Source organism: Nipponia nippon, unplaced genomic scaffold (assembly GCF_047370975.1).
Source record: "Nipponia nippon isolate SJK-2023a ecotype South Korea unplaced genomic scaffold, ASM4737097v1 scaffold_1, whole genome shotgun sequence".
Lineage (NCBI taxonomy): Eukaryota > Metazoa > Chordata > Aves > Pelecaniformes > Threskiornithidae > Nipponia > Nipponia nippon.
In genome coordinates this window covers 13,381,357-13,402,424 of record NW_028262290.1, presented here as the reverse complement: position 1 = coordinate 13,402,424, position 21,068 = coordinate 13,381,357, and the positions used below count along the sequence as shown (strand labels likewise).

Here is a 21,068-nt window from a genome sequence, read left to right as displayed (position 1 = left end):
ACAAAAATCCAGCACCCTACCGCAGTATCAGGCTGTGATAGGGATAGGCTTGATTAATGGTTATGGTTGTATGGTTACATAAATGTATGGTTAATACACAATACAGTGCTACCACGTGTGCAGGGTTGTAAACTGGATGCCGTGTTAGTTGACAGCTCAAATAGTTGTTTGTAGTGCCTTCAAAAATAATATGCTGCTTTTATAATTTTTGCAGGGGTACTCCTCAGCTGCACTGTCCTGATGTTGAAGGGGAAATGCTGTCTGAAAATAGAAGAAAACTCTATTTTCCTGCCTGGGGTGAGATAGCGTGTTGCAACTCCAAGTCTCAAACCGCACTTGCGGAGGCACAGCGAGAAATACTCTCGTGGAGCATCATCATGGGATCGTTTTATAGTGCCAAAGTCCTACTACTGCATTAAAAAAGAAAAGAAAGAAAGAAAGAAAGAGAAAAGGGTCCTTGTACATAGGTTTCTCCTTAGCTTCTCTCCCACCCACTTTCCTGTCCAGCCTCTTCCTCTACTGGAACAGATTTGTACAACGTGGAAATTTTGTTAACTTTTTAATAGGTGCAAGTTATTCTTGCATATAATGCCATTGCAAAATTTGGGGGTTGGTTTGGGGGAGGGAAGTGTCTTTTGTGGGGGAGGGAGAGGAGAATTTTTTTCTGAAGCGTTTTAAGACAGATTTGCAATCTTTTGGAGTCTCGTTGGTGCAGATCAACATCTGAGCCCAGATTCCCACCCTGGTTTACATTTCAGCCCACTTAAATGTGTTACGGGGTTGGGGAGGATTGTTCTGGAGTGGTTGGGGTTTGGTTTTTTTCTTGTTGTTTTGTCTTTTTTTGTTTTGTTTTATCGCCACCTGCTACTGGTTGAAGTATTTAAATCTCAGCTTTTCCGTGCTCCTACAAGGCGAGTCTTCTCCAGCTCCTGTAGTTCACTTTTCAGAAGCCAGCCCCAGCTGTGGATCTCTGAAGATTTGGCTAGAATGCCTTTTTTTGTTTTGTTTGGTTTTTTTTAGCACTTTTTGTTTAAACATGCAGTACAACCCCCAGAGGGGTTGGAGCAAGGAAATTAAGATGCTTCATAATCCGAACTTGTTTGTGTTTCTTCAGCTGGTACAACGATGGACACCATAGCCAACAGTTTGCCCTCCAGCTTTAGATGTTGTAGCGCACAACAGAAATTTCTGATTAATCCTTGCCACTAAATTTTTAGATCAATCCTAGGTTCCTGAGTGCACTTTTTTTTTTTTTTCCAAATACTGCTAATTTGGATTTGTGTGGGGGTGTCTGTCCGTGCACGTGTGAGGAGGAGGGAGAGCGGGAGCGTGGGTGCGTCGGCGAGCGGGGGCGAGAGCCATCCGGTGTGTTCCTCTGACGAGCTGAGTTCGGAAAACTTGCCCACCTTTCAGTACGCTGCACAAATACGATGCTAGGGAGTTTGAATAAATCCAACTTTTCTAACTTGTTGCTCATTTGTTGTAACTCAATAAAACAAAGGCTAAACATTTTGGTAACCTTTTTCTCGTCTCCCCCTTTTTTTTTTTTTATTATTTCATTTAAAACCCAAACTTGGCCCCCACCAGCTCTCCTTGGTGCACAAGAGCTCAGTGTCTTTAGAGCTGTGACTAGGGTTTTAATGGGGTTTGCAGTAATCGGCTTGGCAAACACTAACCAGATTAAAATAAACTTGGGGAACTACTGCCATTTATTTCCCTGGCGTTAGACAGCTGTTGCCCGTGCCAGGGGGCTGGGTAGCACCTGGGAGTGGGGATTTGGGGGCACCTTTATTTTGGCTGCAGTCACAACCTGAATGAATGAATGAAACGGTCCCCATGACTCACCCATATAGAATTACTTTTATTAATCATCAGAACAACATTTAAGTGTCGAGGGAGGTTTGCAGTGGGCGGCAGTGAGTGCTCGGCAACTTCCCTTACAATAACGTTGTCTGGTTCATCGCCGACAAGAAGTAGCTGGATGGGGCAGCGCTTGCGCTCGCTGCGTTTGCACGTCACGGGCCAACGGCAAGAGGTGGGGAAGCGACCTCGGCTCCTCCATGGGCAAAGGCAGCCTGACAGTGGGTACGCACGTGTCCCATCCATCACACGCGGTGCTGTGCATCGTACTCCATCGTACTCCTGCGTGCATGGAGGCAGGTGCCTGCGCAGTCACGTCCGTACCCCCTGCGCGGGTTGTCAAATTGATGGATGCAAGCGTCGGGCGGCCAAAAAGCAAGTGCCTCTGAGGACGCTCCTGCAGGACTCCGAAGTTGTAACTGAAACTAATTGCCACTTCTGTCTGCTTTGCTTACATGAAAGGATGCTAATGTTTTAATTGCCCTTGTGCGCAGTTTTTAACAGCCACTTGGCGGCTTAATATTCCCGTTTGCCTCTCTCCTGTCTGATGTGCGCATAAGTCTGTGTGTCTGGAACGATGACCTACTTTGCTTAACCAGCAGCGCTCCCAGGGAGCTCAGCAGGAGGTTTAGGAAGAACAAGACCCACCTGGGTTTTTCTGTATTCGTACAGCCCCAGACACGGTGGGACTGGGGGCCAGGACTGGGACGCTTTAAGATCACTGCAATTCAAATAAAACAATAGCAGCAGCCCTGGAGTCTGTCATCGCACAGATAATAAAGCTGAAGCTCTCCCACAGCAAACAAATGGGCTTGCAAAAGACTGGCATGGCCTTTGCCGGCGTTGGCAGAACAGCAGCACCAGGTAGTTTGTGCAGGCAGGTTGCGGTGTGGTGATCCCAAACCTTCAGACACCAGGTTTCATGGGGGAAAGCTGATCCGGTGGCCCCTTTTTTTAGCTTAAAGCAACCCAGGTCCCCACAGACATTGCTCCAGCGTGGCTGCCGGAACGGGTTCACAAACTGGGCATCGCAAGCAGGCTTTGTTTTTAATTAATACCGTCGCAGCGACTGCGTTTCTAGGAGAGTCCAAGCGGCGAGGCACAATCGGGACATTGTTTGTATGCGGCGGCCATTAGGGACGGCCTCGGCCGTGGGGTTTCGTTGCACATGGGTGAAAATAGGCTGCTGACACCGAGTTCCTCCCGCGCAGCCTTGCCTCCCCGGTGCAGGAGCCGGGCGTTTGCACCACGGTGCGTGGCCAAGAGCAGGGCCTGGCGCCCAGCGAAGCCCCGCGGCGAGGGGATGGCTCGGGACAGCCTTCCCTGGGCAGGGACCCCGCGACCAGCAGTCCCTGGTGCTCAGGTTTTGATTGACGTCTTTCACAATGTGCTTTAACCTGACTCTCTTGAAATGTTCTAATCAGACGGAATCTAGTTAACACAAAAACACACCAAAAAAAAAAAAAAACCACAACAGATTTTTGCACTTGTGCAACACTTGTTTTTTTTTAATGTGGCTTGTAGAAAAATCCATCACTCGGAAGCCAGGAATGACTTGAATTTCTTGGCTTTCTTAATTTACCTTTTTAATTTAGTCTGCTTGTATGCTGACAAGAGGATGGGTTTTCATGATATACACACATTGCTTCTCCTGGCTGGGCCATAAGGTGCTGGGAAGGGTGCTGCTCAGTAAAGGAGGTGCCGTTAGCTCCTTACTGCTGTCAGAGATCTGGGGGCTCCAAGCCCGTGGTAACTGAGGTGCAATTGAGGAGAGGTCGGGCGGAAGCGTTATTAAATGTGATCGTGGTGAGAGACCGCTTGGGCAGCATGGAGTAAGAGCATCACAGAATGGTTTGGGTCGGAAGGAACCTTCAAAGATCGCCTCATCCAACCCCGCTGCCATGGGCAGGGACACCTTCCACTAGATCATCTTGCTCAAAACCCCATCCAACCTGGCCTTTGGAAAGTTTTGGGGCAGAAACTTCAGCATATACGAATCGCTCCGCAGCCTAAATCAGTCGTTTTTCACAAATCCTTCTTTTTTTTTTAAGGAAAAAAAAAAAAACAAACGCTCTTCACTTTTCAACCACAGCACTGCAGTGGCACCATTTCTAACCACAAATCTCCGGTGTTGACCTTTGGGAATTTCATGTAATGCATTGCTTTGAAAGTCAGCCAAGCAGTGCAGGGAGTCTGCATCTGCAGGGTGAAGCCCAGCAGAAGAAGGGGTGGCCCAGCACCACGTAGACCATCGCAGGCTGGGGGAGAAGTGCTGGGTTATGCGAGACATCTGAGTGATTATGACCGTAATAATTATGTGGTGATAACTTAAAATGTAGAGAAATACACATGTAAAATGGCCACCAAGCTAAGTAATATTTATGCATTAGCTGAAATCCAGTCACTGAAACTTTTCCTATCATCTTCTTGTAGCCCTCAGATATTGTTAGGTAGCAAAATGACTCATCCTGAAATCTTATTAGGTTACAGAAGGGGGAAAAAGAATTAACGTTGCAGGCCCATAAGGCAACATTGTAAGACGTCCATTTGGCAGCCTGATAGCAAGGAAAGAGCATGCCAGTGATGGAAAGGAACCTTTTTAATCATCTCCTGAAGAAAAAGAGAGACCTGAGACCATTTAGCTCAGCGAAAGGGAGGACTTTGGTCCTCATTTGGGCAGTAACTAATGGAAAGCTGTTATGAATGGGGCCTGTGGCTCTTGAGCATAATTCTGAAAGTATTCATAATACAGCAGGAAAAAGGAGTGTATCAAGAGTAAGAGAATGTGGGATACGCAATGAAGGAATGAAAAAGCAGCATAAAAAACCGAGACAGGGCTTCTTGGGTGTTACACAGCTGAACCATATCCCAATCAGATTATTGCAAGCTCTAGCGAGGATGGAGGTAAGAGCTGAGTGACCGGGTAATTGTCAGACCTAATCACACCGCACACATCTTGAGCACCGTAAGGAAAAGCAGGGTTTTTTTTCCATTGTTTTGTTATTTCCATCAGACCTGATGCTCCAAAATGGTAGTTCTAATTATATTACAATTCTCATCATTTAAGTGTACTGTGAAGACCAGGCAGCCAGCAAATTGGCTCGGGCACAGTAAGCGGGACATCTATGAAGCTTCTTCAATACACAAACTCATCCTCTTCACGCTCTTTTTTTTCTTTCTTAAAAGTCTATATCATCCCAGTGCAATATACCATGTAAAATTTAGCATGCAGCAATCTTAATCTAAAAAATCATTGGTTTTGCAACACATCGGTGCGGTAGTTAAAGGAATAATACCATTAACCTAAGTTTATGGACAGAGAAACTGAGAGATGTATGTAGTTATTCACAAGACTGCAGAATAAACGTGCTAAAGGCAAGAGCTAGAGTTCAGCTTGGCCTTGTCTTGACTTCCAGCAAGGAAGCTTCATTTTATACTTGTATCAAATCATTGCCATTTCGTTGGCATTTGTCCTGGTTTCGGCTGGGATAGAGTTAATTTTCTTCCTAGTAGCTGGTCTAGTGCTGTGGTTTGGATTTAGGATGAGAATAATGTTGATAACACACTGATGTTTTAGTTGTTGCTAAGCAGTGTTTATACTAAGTCAAGGACTTTTCAGCTTCCCCTGCTCTGCCTGGTGCACAAGAAGCTGGGAGGGGCACAGCCAGGACAGCTGACCCAGACTGGCCAGAGGGCTGTTCCATACCGTATGACGTCATGCCCAGTATATAAACTGGGGGGAGGCGGCCGGGGGGCAGCGATTGCTGCTCGGGGACTGGCTGGGTGTCAGTCAGTGGGTGGTGAGCGGTTGCATCACTTGTTTTTCCTGTGTTTTATTTCTCTCTCTTTTTGTTGTTTTCCTTTTCATTACAATTTTTATTATTAATTTGTATTATTATTATTTTATTTCACTTATTAAACTGTTCTTATCTCGACCCATAAGTGTTCTCACCTTTACTCTGCCAATTCTCTCCCCCATCCCACTTGAGGTGGGGGGCTGAGCAAGCAGCTGGGTGGTGCGTAGTTGCCGGCAGAGTTAAACCACAACAGCATTTCTCATTCTTTCCCCCAAAGCCTTTCCCTTTCCAAGAGGCAAAGACACAAGGGCAGAAATGAGTGAGCTGGGACTGGGGCTCCTCAGGGACCCGCATCCCGCACGACCCCGCCGGGACGTCCCTTTTCCCAGCGCAGCTCTCCGGGTGAAGCTTTCACCTTCCTGCCTTAATTCCCTCCGCCTTTAAGTCTCTCCCTGAACACCTTCCCTCTGCCTCCTATTTCCAGCGACCCTCGTTATTTCAGGGCCCCCCCCCATGGGAGGTGCCAGGTGCTCCCCCCAGCCTGGCTGGCATTTCTGGCTGCTTTTTTATTTCCATGGAGGGGCAATCTCGCCTCCCTTTAAAGCAGGAGCTGACGGCGTGCCCCAGGGTGCTTTATAACACATTAGCATGCATGTGTGATTAAATCCGTCTTGGTATTAAGAGCATCACTATCTCCTCAGCTTGAGAGCGACGAAGCCTCTTTGGCCTCTCTGAACTGCTCACGCGAAGTCACTAATACCAAAAAGCATTTTGCCACATGGTGGCATTTAACATACATCTGTACCTAAATGTTTGTATCTGACATATTTTGCTTTTTTGCCACCCCATAACCCCGGGAGTCCCTCTCATCTTGGCGCTGGGGCCATCAGCTAGTGCTGGTGAACAATGATGCAGTCCTCCGGCAAAGTGGAAATACTTGACTTTGCCTCCTGCCTCCATGAGCTCCCAAGACACGCGTTAAACAGCGTTGTCACGTCTTATCGCCCAACTGTTAAACCTCTTCATAAAGGGATCTTTCCCAGCGCCCATTCATTGTAGCCAGGTTTCACACAAATTCAGGCTTATTTGGCTGCTCTCTGACGGTCTGTTTGCCTACAACTCTCGTCCAGGTTCTCCCAAGGCACTTTTGAACCTTTACCTTCACTTGGGTTAGCCGTAGCTTCAATCGTGGAGCCCCATCGGCTGCTGCCTCACCCACCCGAAGGGCCGTGTTCCCCCCATGCTCTCCCCTAAAACTGCCTCCAGGTGAGGGGAGGACGCCGAGCCGGGGAGCTGGCCCCGAAAAGCCAGGGAGGCTCCCTGCAACAAGGAATTTAAATCAGCACTAAATTTGATCGACTGCTGTGGTTATTAATTACTACTAGCAACACATTTGGAGATAGAGAGGTAGGGACCGCCCATGCCAAGAGCAAGGGACACATCTGGAGCAGCTGCGACAGAAATAGGATGCCAGTGGTTTCAGCACCGTTAGGCTCATTATACGGAGGGAGAGCAGAAATACCCCAGGCTGGGAAGCACGGCTCCAAACCTGTTCTCCAGCTCTCATTCAGCTACCACCAGGCTTCAACCACAGCGGGGCACAGAGCAGGCAGAGACCCCCAGGTGAGGGTGGGGGGTCGGGGGGTTTGACCCGCTCTCCATGATGCTGAGAGAGCCCAGGTGAAGAGCCCAGAGCCAGGAGCACAAGCCAAGCCCTATCCCCGCATCTGAAGGGCAGCATGCTTTAAGGCTCCCTATTAGGGATTTAAACAAAAGGAATTTTAATCTTTTTTTTTTTTTTTTTTTCTTTTTAATGCCAGCGTTTGAATGTGGGGGGATGGAAATTTTAACACGAAGCCACACGCTGAAGGTCATGGAAAGGCAAGGGAGACATTGTCTTCAGTAATATTAAAAGGAAGACCAACCCTGCTGTGTCAGAGCAAAAAAATGAATACTTCTTTTGATTGGAAAGAAAGTTTCTCCATGCCCGGCTGCGGTGCAGCATTGCACAACGGAGACTGCTGCGGCTGGGAGCAAGGAGAATTAATTACTTTGCTTTTTGAAGCATGGGCTGCTCTGCTCTGCTGTGCCAGCTTCAAGAACGATAAGCGCTTACCCAAAGAGTGCGGTTTTGTCCTCCAGCACAGGAGTTTTGCTCGTCTAAATCACAGGAGGCCGCTGAGTTTTTGTTTTGTTTTCTTCATACTTGGCCTACGCTTGAACCTGGGCAGCACCACTCTCTTTTCGGACTCACAGACACCAATTTTCTGCCGTCTGGGGGAAGGACACTGGACCGAGCATCAGCGCTGGCCACAAAGCGCCGCGGTGTAGTTGCGTTCAGCACCATCCCAGAGTGCCGGCTACCGTCACCACAGCACACCACAGCCCCACGGCACTGACAGCGGTTTGCCAAACACCAGTTTATCTCCAAAACACCTTCTCTCTGGGGATTTTGCTTTCAAGGGCATTTCAGCATCTAAACAGAGATGAGGCACGCCTCTCCCTGCGCGAGCGGGTGGTGGGGTGGTGGCACTGAAAGATGTCTTCAGCGCTTTGTCCTCAGCTGGGCAGCAGCAAGCCATGCCGCAGAACGGGCTCACTGATGAGGTGTTTGCCCTTTCAGGGGGCTGAATCGTTTTCTTGAGTCTCTTACCTCACCCCTCTATTCATTTAGAAGGAGATTTCTTTTTTTATACAAGTGATTTGGGAACTGAAGTCATACAGGTTGCTGAAGTTTTCCTCCTCCGCTCACAAATAACTTCCAGGTTGCCCTTGGCAGGAGAGAAATGGTTTTGCTCAGTAAAAACACCACCCACCAATTCAGGGTAGCTGCAGATGCTGCCGCACTGACCTTCAACAAGCAAAAATCACTCAGTGCTTAAACTGTCACTGTAGTGTTGACACCCCTTCTGAAAAAGAGCAATTCCCACCCCTCCCAGAGCCGCTGTCTGTGGCCATCTGCAGCCTCAGCCTGCCAGAGTTGTAACTCCTAGCTCTCCTCCTAATCCCAACTTTCTGGCAAAAGCTTCTGATTTACCTGAACAGTTGCAGAGGAACTGGAGGACACAGGCATGGGGCAGTTTGTACGTGAACAGCTCCTGCTGGCCTGCTGTTAACGCTTGCAGCAACGCTCAGCGAGCCTCATCCCAGTTCTCCGATGGTAGAGCCAAAATCAATGTCTCCTCAGCATCCTGCACGCTGAAGTTCTTAATTCATCACCACAGCATTAGTTTTTTTTAATATAACAAGCATAAGATTAAATATAAGAGCTACTTCAAGCTTATCGGGCTTTTACCATCCATTTCTTGATGCAAGCTATAACTGCCCTACTTCCCATGCCTTGCGTAACTGATTTTAATTTGCTACTCCTGAACCACAGCCACCAGTATCTAAGCAAGCCAAGAAACAAACTCACAGAGAAGAAAGATCAGCATTTCTTTGGAATTATGTTCTTCCTGAATTATCATGTGCAGATAGCAATTTCTTAATTGACACTTATGCTTGTTCAACACTAGATGAATGCTTCGAATATGACCCAGATTACCAGCTTCTGAAAACCATCACCATTCAGGTTGCAAGACAGATGTACCGGGGGGGGGGGGGGGGGAGAAATTATGCCCACGTCCTCTCTGTTGCTGCTGCTATTCAGAAAGAGGGCTTGAAGATGCAGGGTACCAATACACTTCTTTCTTCCAACCTTCTCCCCTCCTGCGCCTGTGTTCACCAGCTCTTTACTGGGGTTGCAGTACCAGTCAGTGGCTGGTTTCTGGCAAACACATAGCAAAGCTGAAGCCTGACTCACAGTGGCATAGTCAGAAATAAATGCAAGTCCACAGAATTGCCCTAATTTGGGCAACATACCATTTACCATTGCTCCCTGCCCAACAGGGAACATCTACGAGTAAGCAAGCTTACCTTCTAGCATCTACTTTAGCATAGCTTGCGATTTTAAGACACTCTTCTGAAACGGGAAAAGATTAAAGCTTTATAGACCAGATAGCAAGCGAATTGGGAGTGCTGGCCCTACTGATTTGGCCCACAAATTAATTTAGCCTGGTTCAAAGAAATAGCAGCGATACAGCAAGGTACATATCCAGCGAGAGCAATCTTGGCGGTGGCAACAGCGCCAAGTTAAAGGTCACCAAGTAGAGAGGAGATGCCATGCGCTGCCCTGGCTGGAGGGAGCCCTGCCCGCTGCTCCGGGCCCTGCCGACGGGCTCTTCCAGGGCAGGCTGCTCCTCCGCTGCCCGGCCCCTCGCATTCCACCAAAGCCCCCACAGAGGGAGAGCAGGAACAAGCCCATCTCCATGCATTAAAACCAAACTGACCCACATGAGTGGGATTTAATTCCCTCTGGCCTTTTGCCTACGGAGGCGTCAAGGCTAAGCTATTCTTAGGTAGCCTTCCCCCGGGTCAGGGTGCTGCCTTCATGGTCACAGAGGTACAATCGCTTCCCTGCTGTGCTTTTCCCTCGACTCCTCCTGCTCTCCCTCCCCTTCAGTAACATGCCCACGCATCCTCTTTGGGGTGGTTTTTTTTCTTTGAAAAATGCAGTTGGGGGTCACGATTAATCAGAGTTTTCCATACTCCATTTCCCTGCTCATTGTCCTGTGCCACTTGTTGAGAACCTTATCTTTATTAGCTGGTCTTATCACAACTTGATTACACATTAACAGAAACTCTCCTTACTCAGCAGGATTTCCTCAGGATTGCATGGCTTTCGGCTTCAGAGAGCAGCTCTGTGGCGAGAGCCACTCCACTGGAGTCAGCCTAGGAAGTTACTGATCTCATTTAAGATGCACGAGGGGACACAGAAAGCCGTAGGATGACTTTGAGGAACTGGCAGGAGCACATTTAGAGGACAAAGCATTTCTATAGGGGAGCAAACGCATTAGCTTATGTTGTTTGTATTGGCATTAAATTATACAGTAATTATTTGGTCCCGGTGAGCTGTGCTCTAATCGCAGCTACAGAGCTATCTGAGATCCTTCAGCACAGGGACTGCATCCAGCTAAAACGTCCCCCTATCCACTTAGCTACTCAACCAAATAATAGAGCTGTAGGGCCTATTGTTATCTGTCTGCTTTCAAGAAATGAGACTGATACACTTCTCAGAGATTTACTAGACCTTCAAGTGCAATATCACCACACCATGTACACCTCTGATAGAGGATTTTTATCCTTCAATGCTACTATCACCTTGCCCAGGAAGGTTAAATGGCATCAATTTGGATCAATTGCTCTTGCTTTTTCTTCTTTTCTTAAAAAAATACATTACACAGAAGAATTTATTATTTGAAAAGGACAGAGTGATGGGTGCAAGAGAGGGGGAAACACATTGTTAGAGATGAGAGAAGCTGTTTCTTAACAGGTGGCTCTGTGAACCCCCAAAATCCATCTCTGGTGAAGTCAATTGACCATCCAAGGACTCCACAGCCTGGTGAGACCTCCCAGTGCCAGGTGAGAAGCAGAGCTCACCACTGGGTTAACGATAGCTTCCCCTCTGCTTGTGAAGAGCAGTATGTCTGCAATGACAGGCCATTGCCACGGTCCTTCACACTCCCCTCTGCTCCCAAAACAGCCTACACACGTCTTCATGGGGTGGCTCTGAGGAACAGAAACGAGGAGAAGGTCTGGAGAATTCATTAGACACTCCGTTAACACAGCTAGAAAAAACAACAGGTAAGACTGAAAGCACAAAAGCTCTTCTTCTGAAACAGCAGCAGCAGGCTCCAAAAGCATGTATGGCATTTGAGGACAATTACTCTAAGTTTAACTAGTTACATTCATCAGACGATCTGAGAGAGCAAGTAGCTGATATCCGGAAAGCAGAGATGGATGTAAGCAAGGGAAGAGGTATTAAACTGGTTATCACCTACAGGGAGAAAAGAAAAAAAGACAGAGGTTGGTAATTTACTGCCCGCATGACAGCCAACAGAAGAGGCAAGAAAAGATTATAAATTGCTATAAAACCAATATTGCTACTGGGCGCATGATTTTAAGTATCAAGACTCAGCTTCTGAAAATGGTTTGGAGCTCTTCTTTATATATGATGGCTGTCACGGCAGGCAAGGGATGAAGAGTCCCTGTTACAGCCTGCTCAGGCTTTCTAAAGTGATGAGGATTTACATTTTGCAGGTGCATCTGACGATTCCTGTCAGTCTTCCCTGCCTCTGCAGAACACAGGCAGCGGGTGCAGGTACGATGCAGTAGAGCTGAGAATGTACCTCTTCTTCCTCCTGTGCTATTGTGAAACATTAAATTTGGACCTAATGCTTTGAGTGCAGTTTCAGATCAAAAAGAGGGAAGGGAGATTTAAATGAAATACTACTGCTCTAACTAAACTATACAGGAAAACTAGAAATTGGCTTGTAACTACGCCAATGAGAGCAGCAGACGTGCTAGGAAGCTTTCACCAGGAATGCAGAAACTGTCTGCCCAGAAGCTACAGGCTCTTAAACCTCTCCAGGTACTCCCTGCTCACAGAGCAAAGGAGATAAAAACCTGTTGACAGTGATCCAAGTTAGGCCTTTTTCCGAAGTGCAAGTCCTGCCTCAGGCACGAGTCACAAATATATATATATATTTTTTTTTTTTTTTTTTACTTATCGCAATGAAAAGCCACCACCACCACACTTCTGGAAACACAGGCTGCAGAAGTGTTTTGCCCCAATCAAAACAGTAGGTTCTGATCTCAGCTTCTAAGGGTCAATTTGAGCTCTAAAAGCAAAGAGAAAACCCATTGTATCTTCTAACCTAACTGAAAAGTCATTTTAGAAATAAAAACCTGAAGCATTTCATCCTCATCAGAATCATCCAAATGAAATATTCTCCCATCGCAAAAACAACCCCCACTGCACACAGAATTTCTTTCCGATGCGATCCCAGTGAAACCAGCACATGCTGCAAGCACACGCAAGTCTGCTCTCCAGCTAGGAACCTTCCCTCCGCACACACCGAGGGGTTTTGCCCCTTTATTTTCAGGTTAGGAGCTACCTTCCCCTCTACAGCCTTCAGGAACAGCAGTTCACATCCCAAGAGACTTCCCTGAAACTCCCTGGCAAAGGCTGTACCCAAGAGGTGCCAAACCAGGGCCTCCTCAAAACGATTCGGTCACCTCTTCATCCTCGTCTGTCCTACTCCCTTCTGGGTTGTGCAACCCCACCAGCTCAACACTGCCAACTAAGGAAAGTCAAACAGAGAAAGTTGACTGTCAGGTCATGCCTGACACTCCTCTCCTTCTTCTTAACTCAGTTACCACAGACTTCTTTGCGTGTTTAGGTGTGCTGGTCTCCTTGGGGAGCCCCTGCCCCTGGCTACGTGCACCTTGGACTACTAAAGCCAAAGCAGACACTGATACAGCTAGAGAGGAGTACATCCGTCCCTCTGAACATGTGCGGACTGAGCTTAGGTTTGAACGTTGCTAAGACAGAGCTGTAGAATAGAAAAAAAAGCAAATATCACCGTACTGCCTGATTCAGAGCACTTCTAATTTCAGCAGAAGTCTGAACTCGTGCAAAATTCTTGCTCTCCTGCTCATAGATCCTGTCCAGGAACTTCTAAGAATATAAATTCCTGCAAGATTTAATCTGTTTTCTGAATTTACATAACACAAGGGCTGAAAGAACAATAAAAGCTCTTCATGCCATCGGTTGCATAAAGCTTTGGGATGTTTGAGCGTCTTGATGCTGCCCCATAATCTTTGCTGTACTTTTCCAGCATTAATTGGATTTTTATCTTAAATTACATACCTTGGGAAAGAAGGGCGAGACAGAACAGAGAACAGGACAAGACTAACTTTCCTAGACATTAAAAAACCCAAACGCTCTAGCCCTGGACTTTGAATCAGCTTTTAAGATTAATCTGTACATAAAAGCTCCTAAGTGAAAATACTGAAACATTAACATCAGTTACAGTGAACTCCTTAGCCTGAGCCCCTAAGACAAACAAGGCCAGCTCCCCAGGCGCACACATTGCCACTGTCTTTTCGCAATCGCTTAAATTTGTAAGAGCAATAAGCACAGGCAGTTCAGAGTGAACAACCAACCCCTTAAGACGACAGGTAAAGCAGTGTTACAGGCACGTGCTCAAGGTTTCCTTCTAGTGAAAGGCTTACCCGCCGAGTCCCGTTGCGGGCACAGTTACTAAGCAGTGCCCCATCTTGCCCCTCCGCCCGCTGTGGGGTTAAGGATTCAGTAGATGAGGACAGAGACAGGCGTTGCTTTTCTCTGCAGCCTGAGCGGAGATTGCCACTTCTGAGCCCATCTTGGGGAAAAAGCACTTTGAAAAACATTCTTTGATCAGACAATGAATTCAATCCTTTTTCCCATTCTCAAGTCCAGTTAAAAACCAACTTCTCAGCATCTTTAGATCCCTTCCCGGCCAGTTTAAAATATTTTTTTATTCCAAAAATAGGTACCTTAGGCTTCTCTACCTCATACATCCACCAACACCATACACATACTGTATTTTCATTAAAATAAAAAGCAGCGATGACATAACCTGAGTTGCATTCCTCTGTCACAATAATCACTCCCCACAGCCTGCAGCTATACGCACGCACCACTGCCCAAGCATCAGGCAACCCAAACAGTTTTGATCGCACTGATCTGAGACCCTCTCCTTTGTATAGGAACAGCAGTATGCAGGAGCACCATATGGACAGCAAGAAGGCAACAGCCCCTCCAGCCTCATCCAAGAGGAAAAGCACACTGGCCCACTGCACAGGGAGGGACGGGCAACAAGGAGACCCCTTAATCTCCCCTCTTATGATTGTGAAATGAACTTTCTACCTAATTGCCTGCTAGAGTTTTTACAGCACCAACGCTGAGCGGTGCCAGTCAAGGAAGTCTTAATGAAGACAAGTGCTACACAAAGCCTTTCCAGTTGGGAGTATCGTAGAACATCTCAAGTTGGAAGGGACCCATAAAGATCATCAATTCCAACTCCGTGCTCCTTGCAGGATTACCTAAAACTAAACCATATGACTAAGAGTGTTGTGGCAGAGTACGTGAGGGTATTTTGATTTTAAAAGAGCCCGAGGGGTCTGTCAGGGTTAACTACGGCTAGCCAATACCCTAACTTGAAAGCAAAGGGAAACACTACTGCAAAGAAACTTTCTACATTTAACTAGCTATTGCAAGGTGACCTAAACTCTGTGGTGTGAAAAGACTTACCAGGCGGCTTGGCAAGTCCAAGGGCTGGTGCAGGCAAACATCCTCACACCTCCAGTTACAATGACAAGCCAAAGAAGCCATTAATACAGGGATCTGCCCGCTGTCCTTTAATCCATGGCCAGTCCAGGGACTGACTACACATTTCTTTTAAGAAATAAATGTAAACATTCAGATGCAAGAAGACTGGTTGCGGTGGTTTTGTTTTCAAACGCTGCCTCCAGTTGCCATGATCTTCATCACAGAAGACCTATGGCTGATAGTCAGCAGTCCAGAGAAACTTGGCCTTAAGAGCCAATTTGAGCTCTAGTGGCATTTTGCAAGGGCTTAGGGCTCTGGAGGGAAAAACAAAACAAAAAAACCCAAACCACCTCCAAGCACCAAAATTAAGGTTTCATCATCACGTTTTTCCCCCAACATCAAGAAGATTCTGCAGAGGCCCTGCCAGCATCCCACAGTTACAGCTCCTTTTATGTAACTTTTGCTCACAAGTGTTGTAATCACTCCTCCTAGACCGTGTTCCAGATGATGAAAGGGTGAGCCACTGCTGCGAACAGAACTCCTTTCATCACCAAAAAACCGTGCTTGAAAAATAAAAGCAGCTGACGTCTTTTCATCTTTTCAATCCTAGAAAACAGCACATCGTCACCTTTTAGATGTAAGTACTTCTGCTTAATATGCACATAACACATTTAACTTCATTAACAAAACCATGACAATACACTCAATTCTGAGTTTCAAGTCACACCGTTACTATCACCCATGGCAAAATAAGAATCTAGGGACACACAAAACAAGAAAAGCTGTTTACTACTGCAGATGATGGCAATGCTAAGAACATTTTCACCAAAATTAGTGCTCTGCCATACTACAGCAAGTACAAATTGATCCATCATCCTAAGCCTAGCACAGAACAAGGAAGAATATGAATCATCTTCATTTTATGGATGCAGAACAGGATTACAAAGCCATTAGGTGACTTGTAACATCAGAAGCTTCAGACTGTAAATTAGTATTTCTCTCTCCAGCTCACTACCTTAACCATCAAGGCAAAGCAGTCTTCCTCCCTGATAAAGGTACACGGTAATATATAAACACAGAAAGAATCTTATGTCGTATTGCAAACAATATGCTATTCTGCAAATTAAAGCCTCTCTGTTTTCCTAATGCGACAATTAGATGACAAAATGAAGCAACAGGTCCAGTTCCTCATTAAGTCACTGGCAACACCACATTAGCGAGCCGTGTTGAGACAGGAGCTGTCGCCAGGACAAAGCAATAGGAATGAAAGATGAAGCATTTTAGAAGTATTTGATTTCATATTCCTGCCTTTTCCACTGACTCTTTATGCGGCTGGAGCAAAACTGAAAGGCGCACACTTGCCATGCTGTTCTGTCTGGGGCATTCAGTATGGACCAAGACTTTCCAGTTCAAGGAGTACAACAAATTGACACAGTGCCATATGTACCAAGTCCGTGATCTTCTTTGGTGCCTCTACGGTAACAAACAGGAAAAGGGCAGTCAGAGGAATCATGAGGACCAGAAGAGTAATTTAGAGGATGCTCAATGTGTCTCCAAATGAGTTAAGGGCCTCAAAAGGAATTCTGGCATCTGTGCACATCTGGCTGGACAGAGAGGGGGTAATGCAGAATACCAAGTTTACCCCTGGAAAAGTGATCTCGATCAATCTCACAAAGTTTGAAGGTGAGTAGAAGGATACTTCCTCCCAGAGGACAATAAAGAATGAATCATTGCGTATACAAAAAGAAGCTGTGAAATTATAATAGCCTGGGAAGGACACAGACTGTCAAAACTCACGGTGATAAACAGAGAAAGAAAAGGCCTTTACGATTTTGCAACCGATCAGAGAAGGTAAGACTCCCGCCCAAAGGCAGGTCATTTTCTTGAGTACTTTTATCAACAGCAGGAGGTGGTGTCACAGTGCAGCCGGCAGACATTCCCCAGAGACGCACAGATCACAAGGCTTGTGTTGAGCTGAAATATGATTTAGCGAAACAGAGACAGTAACAGAGATCAAAACTTTAATTTAAAACTTTGCCAACAAAAATTGATTACAAAAAGGGAAATTACCTGTACAAAATAAGAAGGTACTCATTTACCAAGAGACTGCCATTGTCAGCGTACGCTGGAGGACAAACAGTGCTTCAGGTCAAGTGACAAGTGAGAGAAAAAACAAACTGAGCTCAAAATATGGAGTCCTGAAGTGAATCGTCCATAAACCAAAGTAAATTGACTTGAAGCAGCTCAAAAGCTAATCAAGACTTATCAAAAGTCTATTTGCCTCGCAAACCTTTTCCTCTTAATTTATAGAAGGAGGATGCACTAGAAAGCAAGCCTAGAAAGCACAGTGTACTGGGCCAGGACAATGACTTCTGCCATCCCTCCTCCCACCCAAGCTTTCCTTCTGGCCTTCTGTACAAAGACGTTCTGCAATTTGAGTGTGCCAGGGTTTTAGCTGTCACCAACTATTGCATCTTTACTTAACAGTTAGGTCCCGACTCAAAATGAAGACAAATGCTTCGGAGACAGTGATTTTACTATGACTAAAAAGATCAACTGCATCATGACTCCTATAAAAATGGTGGTTCTCAGACTCTTCAAGTTAGCGTCAAATAACAGCTATCGGTCAACAACAGATTAGTATTTACAACACTGCAGTCCTCTTTTCTACCTACCATTTCACATAAAGGAAGAGAAAAGAGCATCTTTAAAACTTACACTGGATACACAAAAATGGCAGGTGATTTCTGAACTCCAAGTTCCTGTAAAATCTAAGCCCACAATATGATCATTTCCAGTTTTCCACATTTTTCCCCAAGCCGGATCAACAAAATTGAGTTGCAGTGAAGTAACGGAGCATGCATTTTTTTGCAAGCAAGCCAGCTGAAAACTTCCAGTCCGACTGCTTATTTTCTACTCAGTTTCACATCATGTAGTATTTACAAGGTTTTAAACCTTCAGAACCCAGGTTTAGTGAAGAAACAAAGTAGTAATAAAAATGTTTTGGCCCAGATTCACTTCACCTACTTATAGATACCTGAGATACCTAAGTTGGGGCAGAACAGTCTCTGTGCCTTACCTACCCAGTAAAAAGACAAAGGGAAAGGGAAATTCAGTCTTTAATCTCATCCTAGTGACAGTGCTCTTGTTCCTCCAATTATAAAACAAAAAGGGAGCAACTATATTCCAACTTAGAAGTCTTGGTTAAGCTTAGAGTAATTGTGTTCCTAGCTTAAGTGTTGTTGTTTATGTGAACCTAAGCCTTACCTTGCTCACTAGCGGCTCCCACCTAGGGAGTCGGGGACAGCCACCTTTTAAAACGCTATGAGACATGCATAAGCCCTCCTTGCAGCTGCGAAAACAGAGATAAGCAAGAAGTTTGCTCAAGTCCATGCAGTGAGTCAGTAACAAGCTAGCATTACAGCTTCCTGCATCTTAGCCCTGTGCTCTGCCCACGGGAACCCAGTACGAAGAAAACTACTGTACAGAATCATCCCCTTCTCCATGTCAAAAAGTCTTACCAAAAAAGTACAGATACTAATAAACAGTGTACATGATTTCTTATTTGACAATGAAAGAGTCCCATAGTAAAGCAATCTGTTCTATTGTATCTTGACCCTGGAAAAGTTTATTTCCAGCTTTGATTCTTTGATGTCTTAAAGCTTTTAAGAGGAAGTTGAAGATTCAGTTAAATATAATGCTGCAGTCAGAACCCTTTACATTAACCACAATGATATGTTATATTTTCTAGTTTAAGTAGTATTTGTGCTACCCAGTTTTGCAACCAAAATAGAAACCTTGAAGCCAAGAATTCACAGATCTCGGAGCGGGGCGGGGGGGGGGGGGGGGGGGGGGGGCGACACCAAAACCAAAACAAGCCAGACAACTTCAGTTTAAACAGAGCAAGCCTTGTAACACGCCATGAAGAGTTCGGAGATTTCAATTCTGTGAATATCTGTTATTGCCATTTCAAATGAAAGCCCTCTTATCCTTAGTTCTGCCCATCCCATGCTGTAGCAGGTAGAACAAATGCTGCATGGCAAGAAAAAACTCCCTTCAAAATACAGCTTAATAAGGGAAATGAAACATTTGCACTTCACTTTATGAATGCAGCAGAGAGATATCACTTAAATAATGTTTCCAAAGACCCTGGGACTTAAGCACACCTATGGAAAAAGTCAGCTTCCTAAACTTTGGGGTTAGTTTGATCCATCTGCCTCACACTGGATTCTTACCTTACCACAGTCAACAAAGCTTTTAACGTACCAGGCAAGACAGAACACCATTAGCTTGTTCTATCACATCACAGAACAAGACGGCGTAATGGATGCCTGTTGTGACAGACAGACAATACTGTATAAAAGAAGGCTTTTTTTAATGGCAGAATCAAATTGGACACTACTGGCTAACCTGGAGCAAGATCTACATTTTTCCCTTCTGGAGTTTTTAATTTTCTCTTGAACCAGAAACATTCTTTCTAATCAGTTAAATCGAACAGCACTACAGAGAGCTCAGTTCTTAAGTGTGCTCTGCACCAGGAAGTGTCGGTCCTACATCCAACGAAAACCAAAGAGTTGCTGTTTTCCAAGGGCAGGAGTTCTTCACTGGTCACCTAGTCGAAAACCTTGGCCCCAGTTGTGTCTTCCACCACCCTGCTGATCTTCTGCAGCTCTTCTCATGCTAGCAGGTGGAACACCAAACCCCGACACTCCTCCTCTCCTATTTGGCAGCCAGCGGTACCTAGGACAAGCCAGGAGAGAAGTAGAGAATTTGAGAAACAGCTGTACCTTGCAGTACAGACTACTTGTACTTGTACAGCCAGACTACTTTTCCACACAATTCCTTTTAGCTGCTAGACTTTGCAATAACTCTGGCTTTCCACAGCAGTACCTCACACAATTCTTTCCAAATCTAAGCCCTCAGCACATTGAGAAATGGGAATTCTGGGGAACTTCCATCTCTGAGATATGGTTAGATACAATAATCAAAACAGAGGGAAAAAAACACATGATAAGGGAGTCTCATTGTTGAGAATAAATGCTGTGATACAAACTTAATTCCTGTAACTTCTCTCCCTTTTTTCAGGGGAAATAAAAAAAAAAAATCCAAATCACTTGTGAGCATCTCTCTCTCCAATAGTTACAATGCTGCTGTTATCACAGCATCCAACCATCTCACTGCTCTCTAAGTAAACATTCCTGAGGAACTGAGGGCCAAAGAGACTAAGGGAAACAGGCTCAAGCAACTAGCTTGTCTGAAATCAAAGCTCAAGCAAATCAGAGCTATAGGAACTTATCATCCAGCTTAGGCTACCATCTAAATAGACAGAGTGATCTAAAATACAGCTTCTGCATTTCGCAAGGGACGCCATCAATTCAGAGTCATTTCAGCTCTACATTAGTTACACCGAGCTCCTGCAAATCCCTTGCTGAATTTGACCACAAGAATGTGAGGCCCAGACGTGAAACCCAGATTCCTTTCTACGAGAAAAATGATCCTGTATAGAAAAAGTTCTCCATTATTATATTAAAGGTATCTGTAATTCATCACAGAATTTGTTTTTTTAACAAAACATTACAGTGCAAAGGCAGAATTTATCCCTCTTTAGAGATGTTTGCAGTGCTTCTGTTCCTGCTTCTCAAACATAGAGAAAAATTAAATACACATATAAAGAATCAAGAAAATTACACATAACCAACAAGACTGATGGCAGTTTTAGAGACGTTATTATCTTGAAAGATATTTTAAAACATTTTGTCTTCTAATCTTTATGGAAAATTAGGTTTACCAGAAGGGCTTGCAAACACAAAAGTAGAATATAAAGCTTCCCCACTCATTAAAACTTGTACAGAAAGCATAGCTGTAATTCAACTTCATGTCTTATAATTAACAGTTCATGCTATAAAAAGGGTTAACTGAGTTGCTAACTAAAGTTTGGTAGAGAAAGAATATTTACAACCCAAAAGGATGAGGACAAGGGCAACTGAAGCTACAAACTTTGGCTTCTGATCGTAGTATTTCAATGCCAAAATAACAAACAGATCGCAAGAAAAAGCGCCTCAGAAACCAAGACCTGGCAGTCTCAGTCAAGGTGACTGGTACTGACTGCAAACCAGAATACATATTGCAGTCCTGAACAAGTCTGCAACTGACACCTATTATCGCTACAGGTTGCTGAACTGGTAGCTACTGTAATGATACATGGAAATACAGATAAA

At 45.2% G+C, this 21,068-nt stretch overlaps 2 protein-coding genes across 9 annotated transcripts in view; one reads left to right on the top strand and one right to left on the bottom strand.

Moving 5' to 3' along the window:
- The window catches only part of ZHX2 (zinc fingers and homeoboxes 2), a 97,517-nt gene extending 78,814 nt beyond the window's left edge, over positions 1–18,703 (top strand). For all 7 annotated transcript variants that reach the window (XM_087746894.1, XM_087746902.1, XM_087746917.1 and 4 more), the window contains one exon: positions 215–18,703. The gene's annotated coding sequence lies outside the window, so the exon portion shown is untranslated. The remainder of the gene's footprint in view (positions 1–214) is intronic.
- Positions 16,858–21,068, bottom strand: part of DERL1 (derlin 1) — a 15,813-nt gene continuing 11,602 nt past the window's right edge. For both annotated transcript variants that reach the window (XM_087746947.1, XM_087746956.1), the window contains one exon: positions 16,858–19,590. In XM_087746947.1, coding sequence (XP_087603073.1) covers positions 19,452–19,590 — 139 coding nt within the window. In that variant the 3' untranslated portion in view covers positions 16,858–19,451. The remainder of the gene's footprint in view (positions 19,591–21,068) is intronic.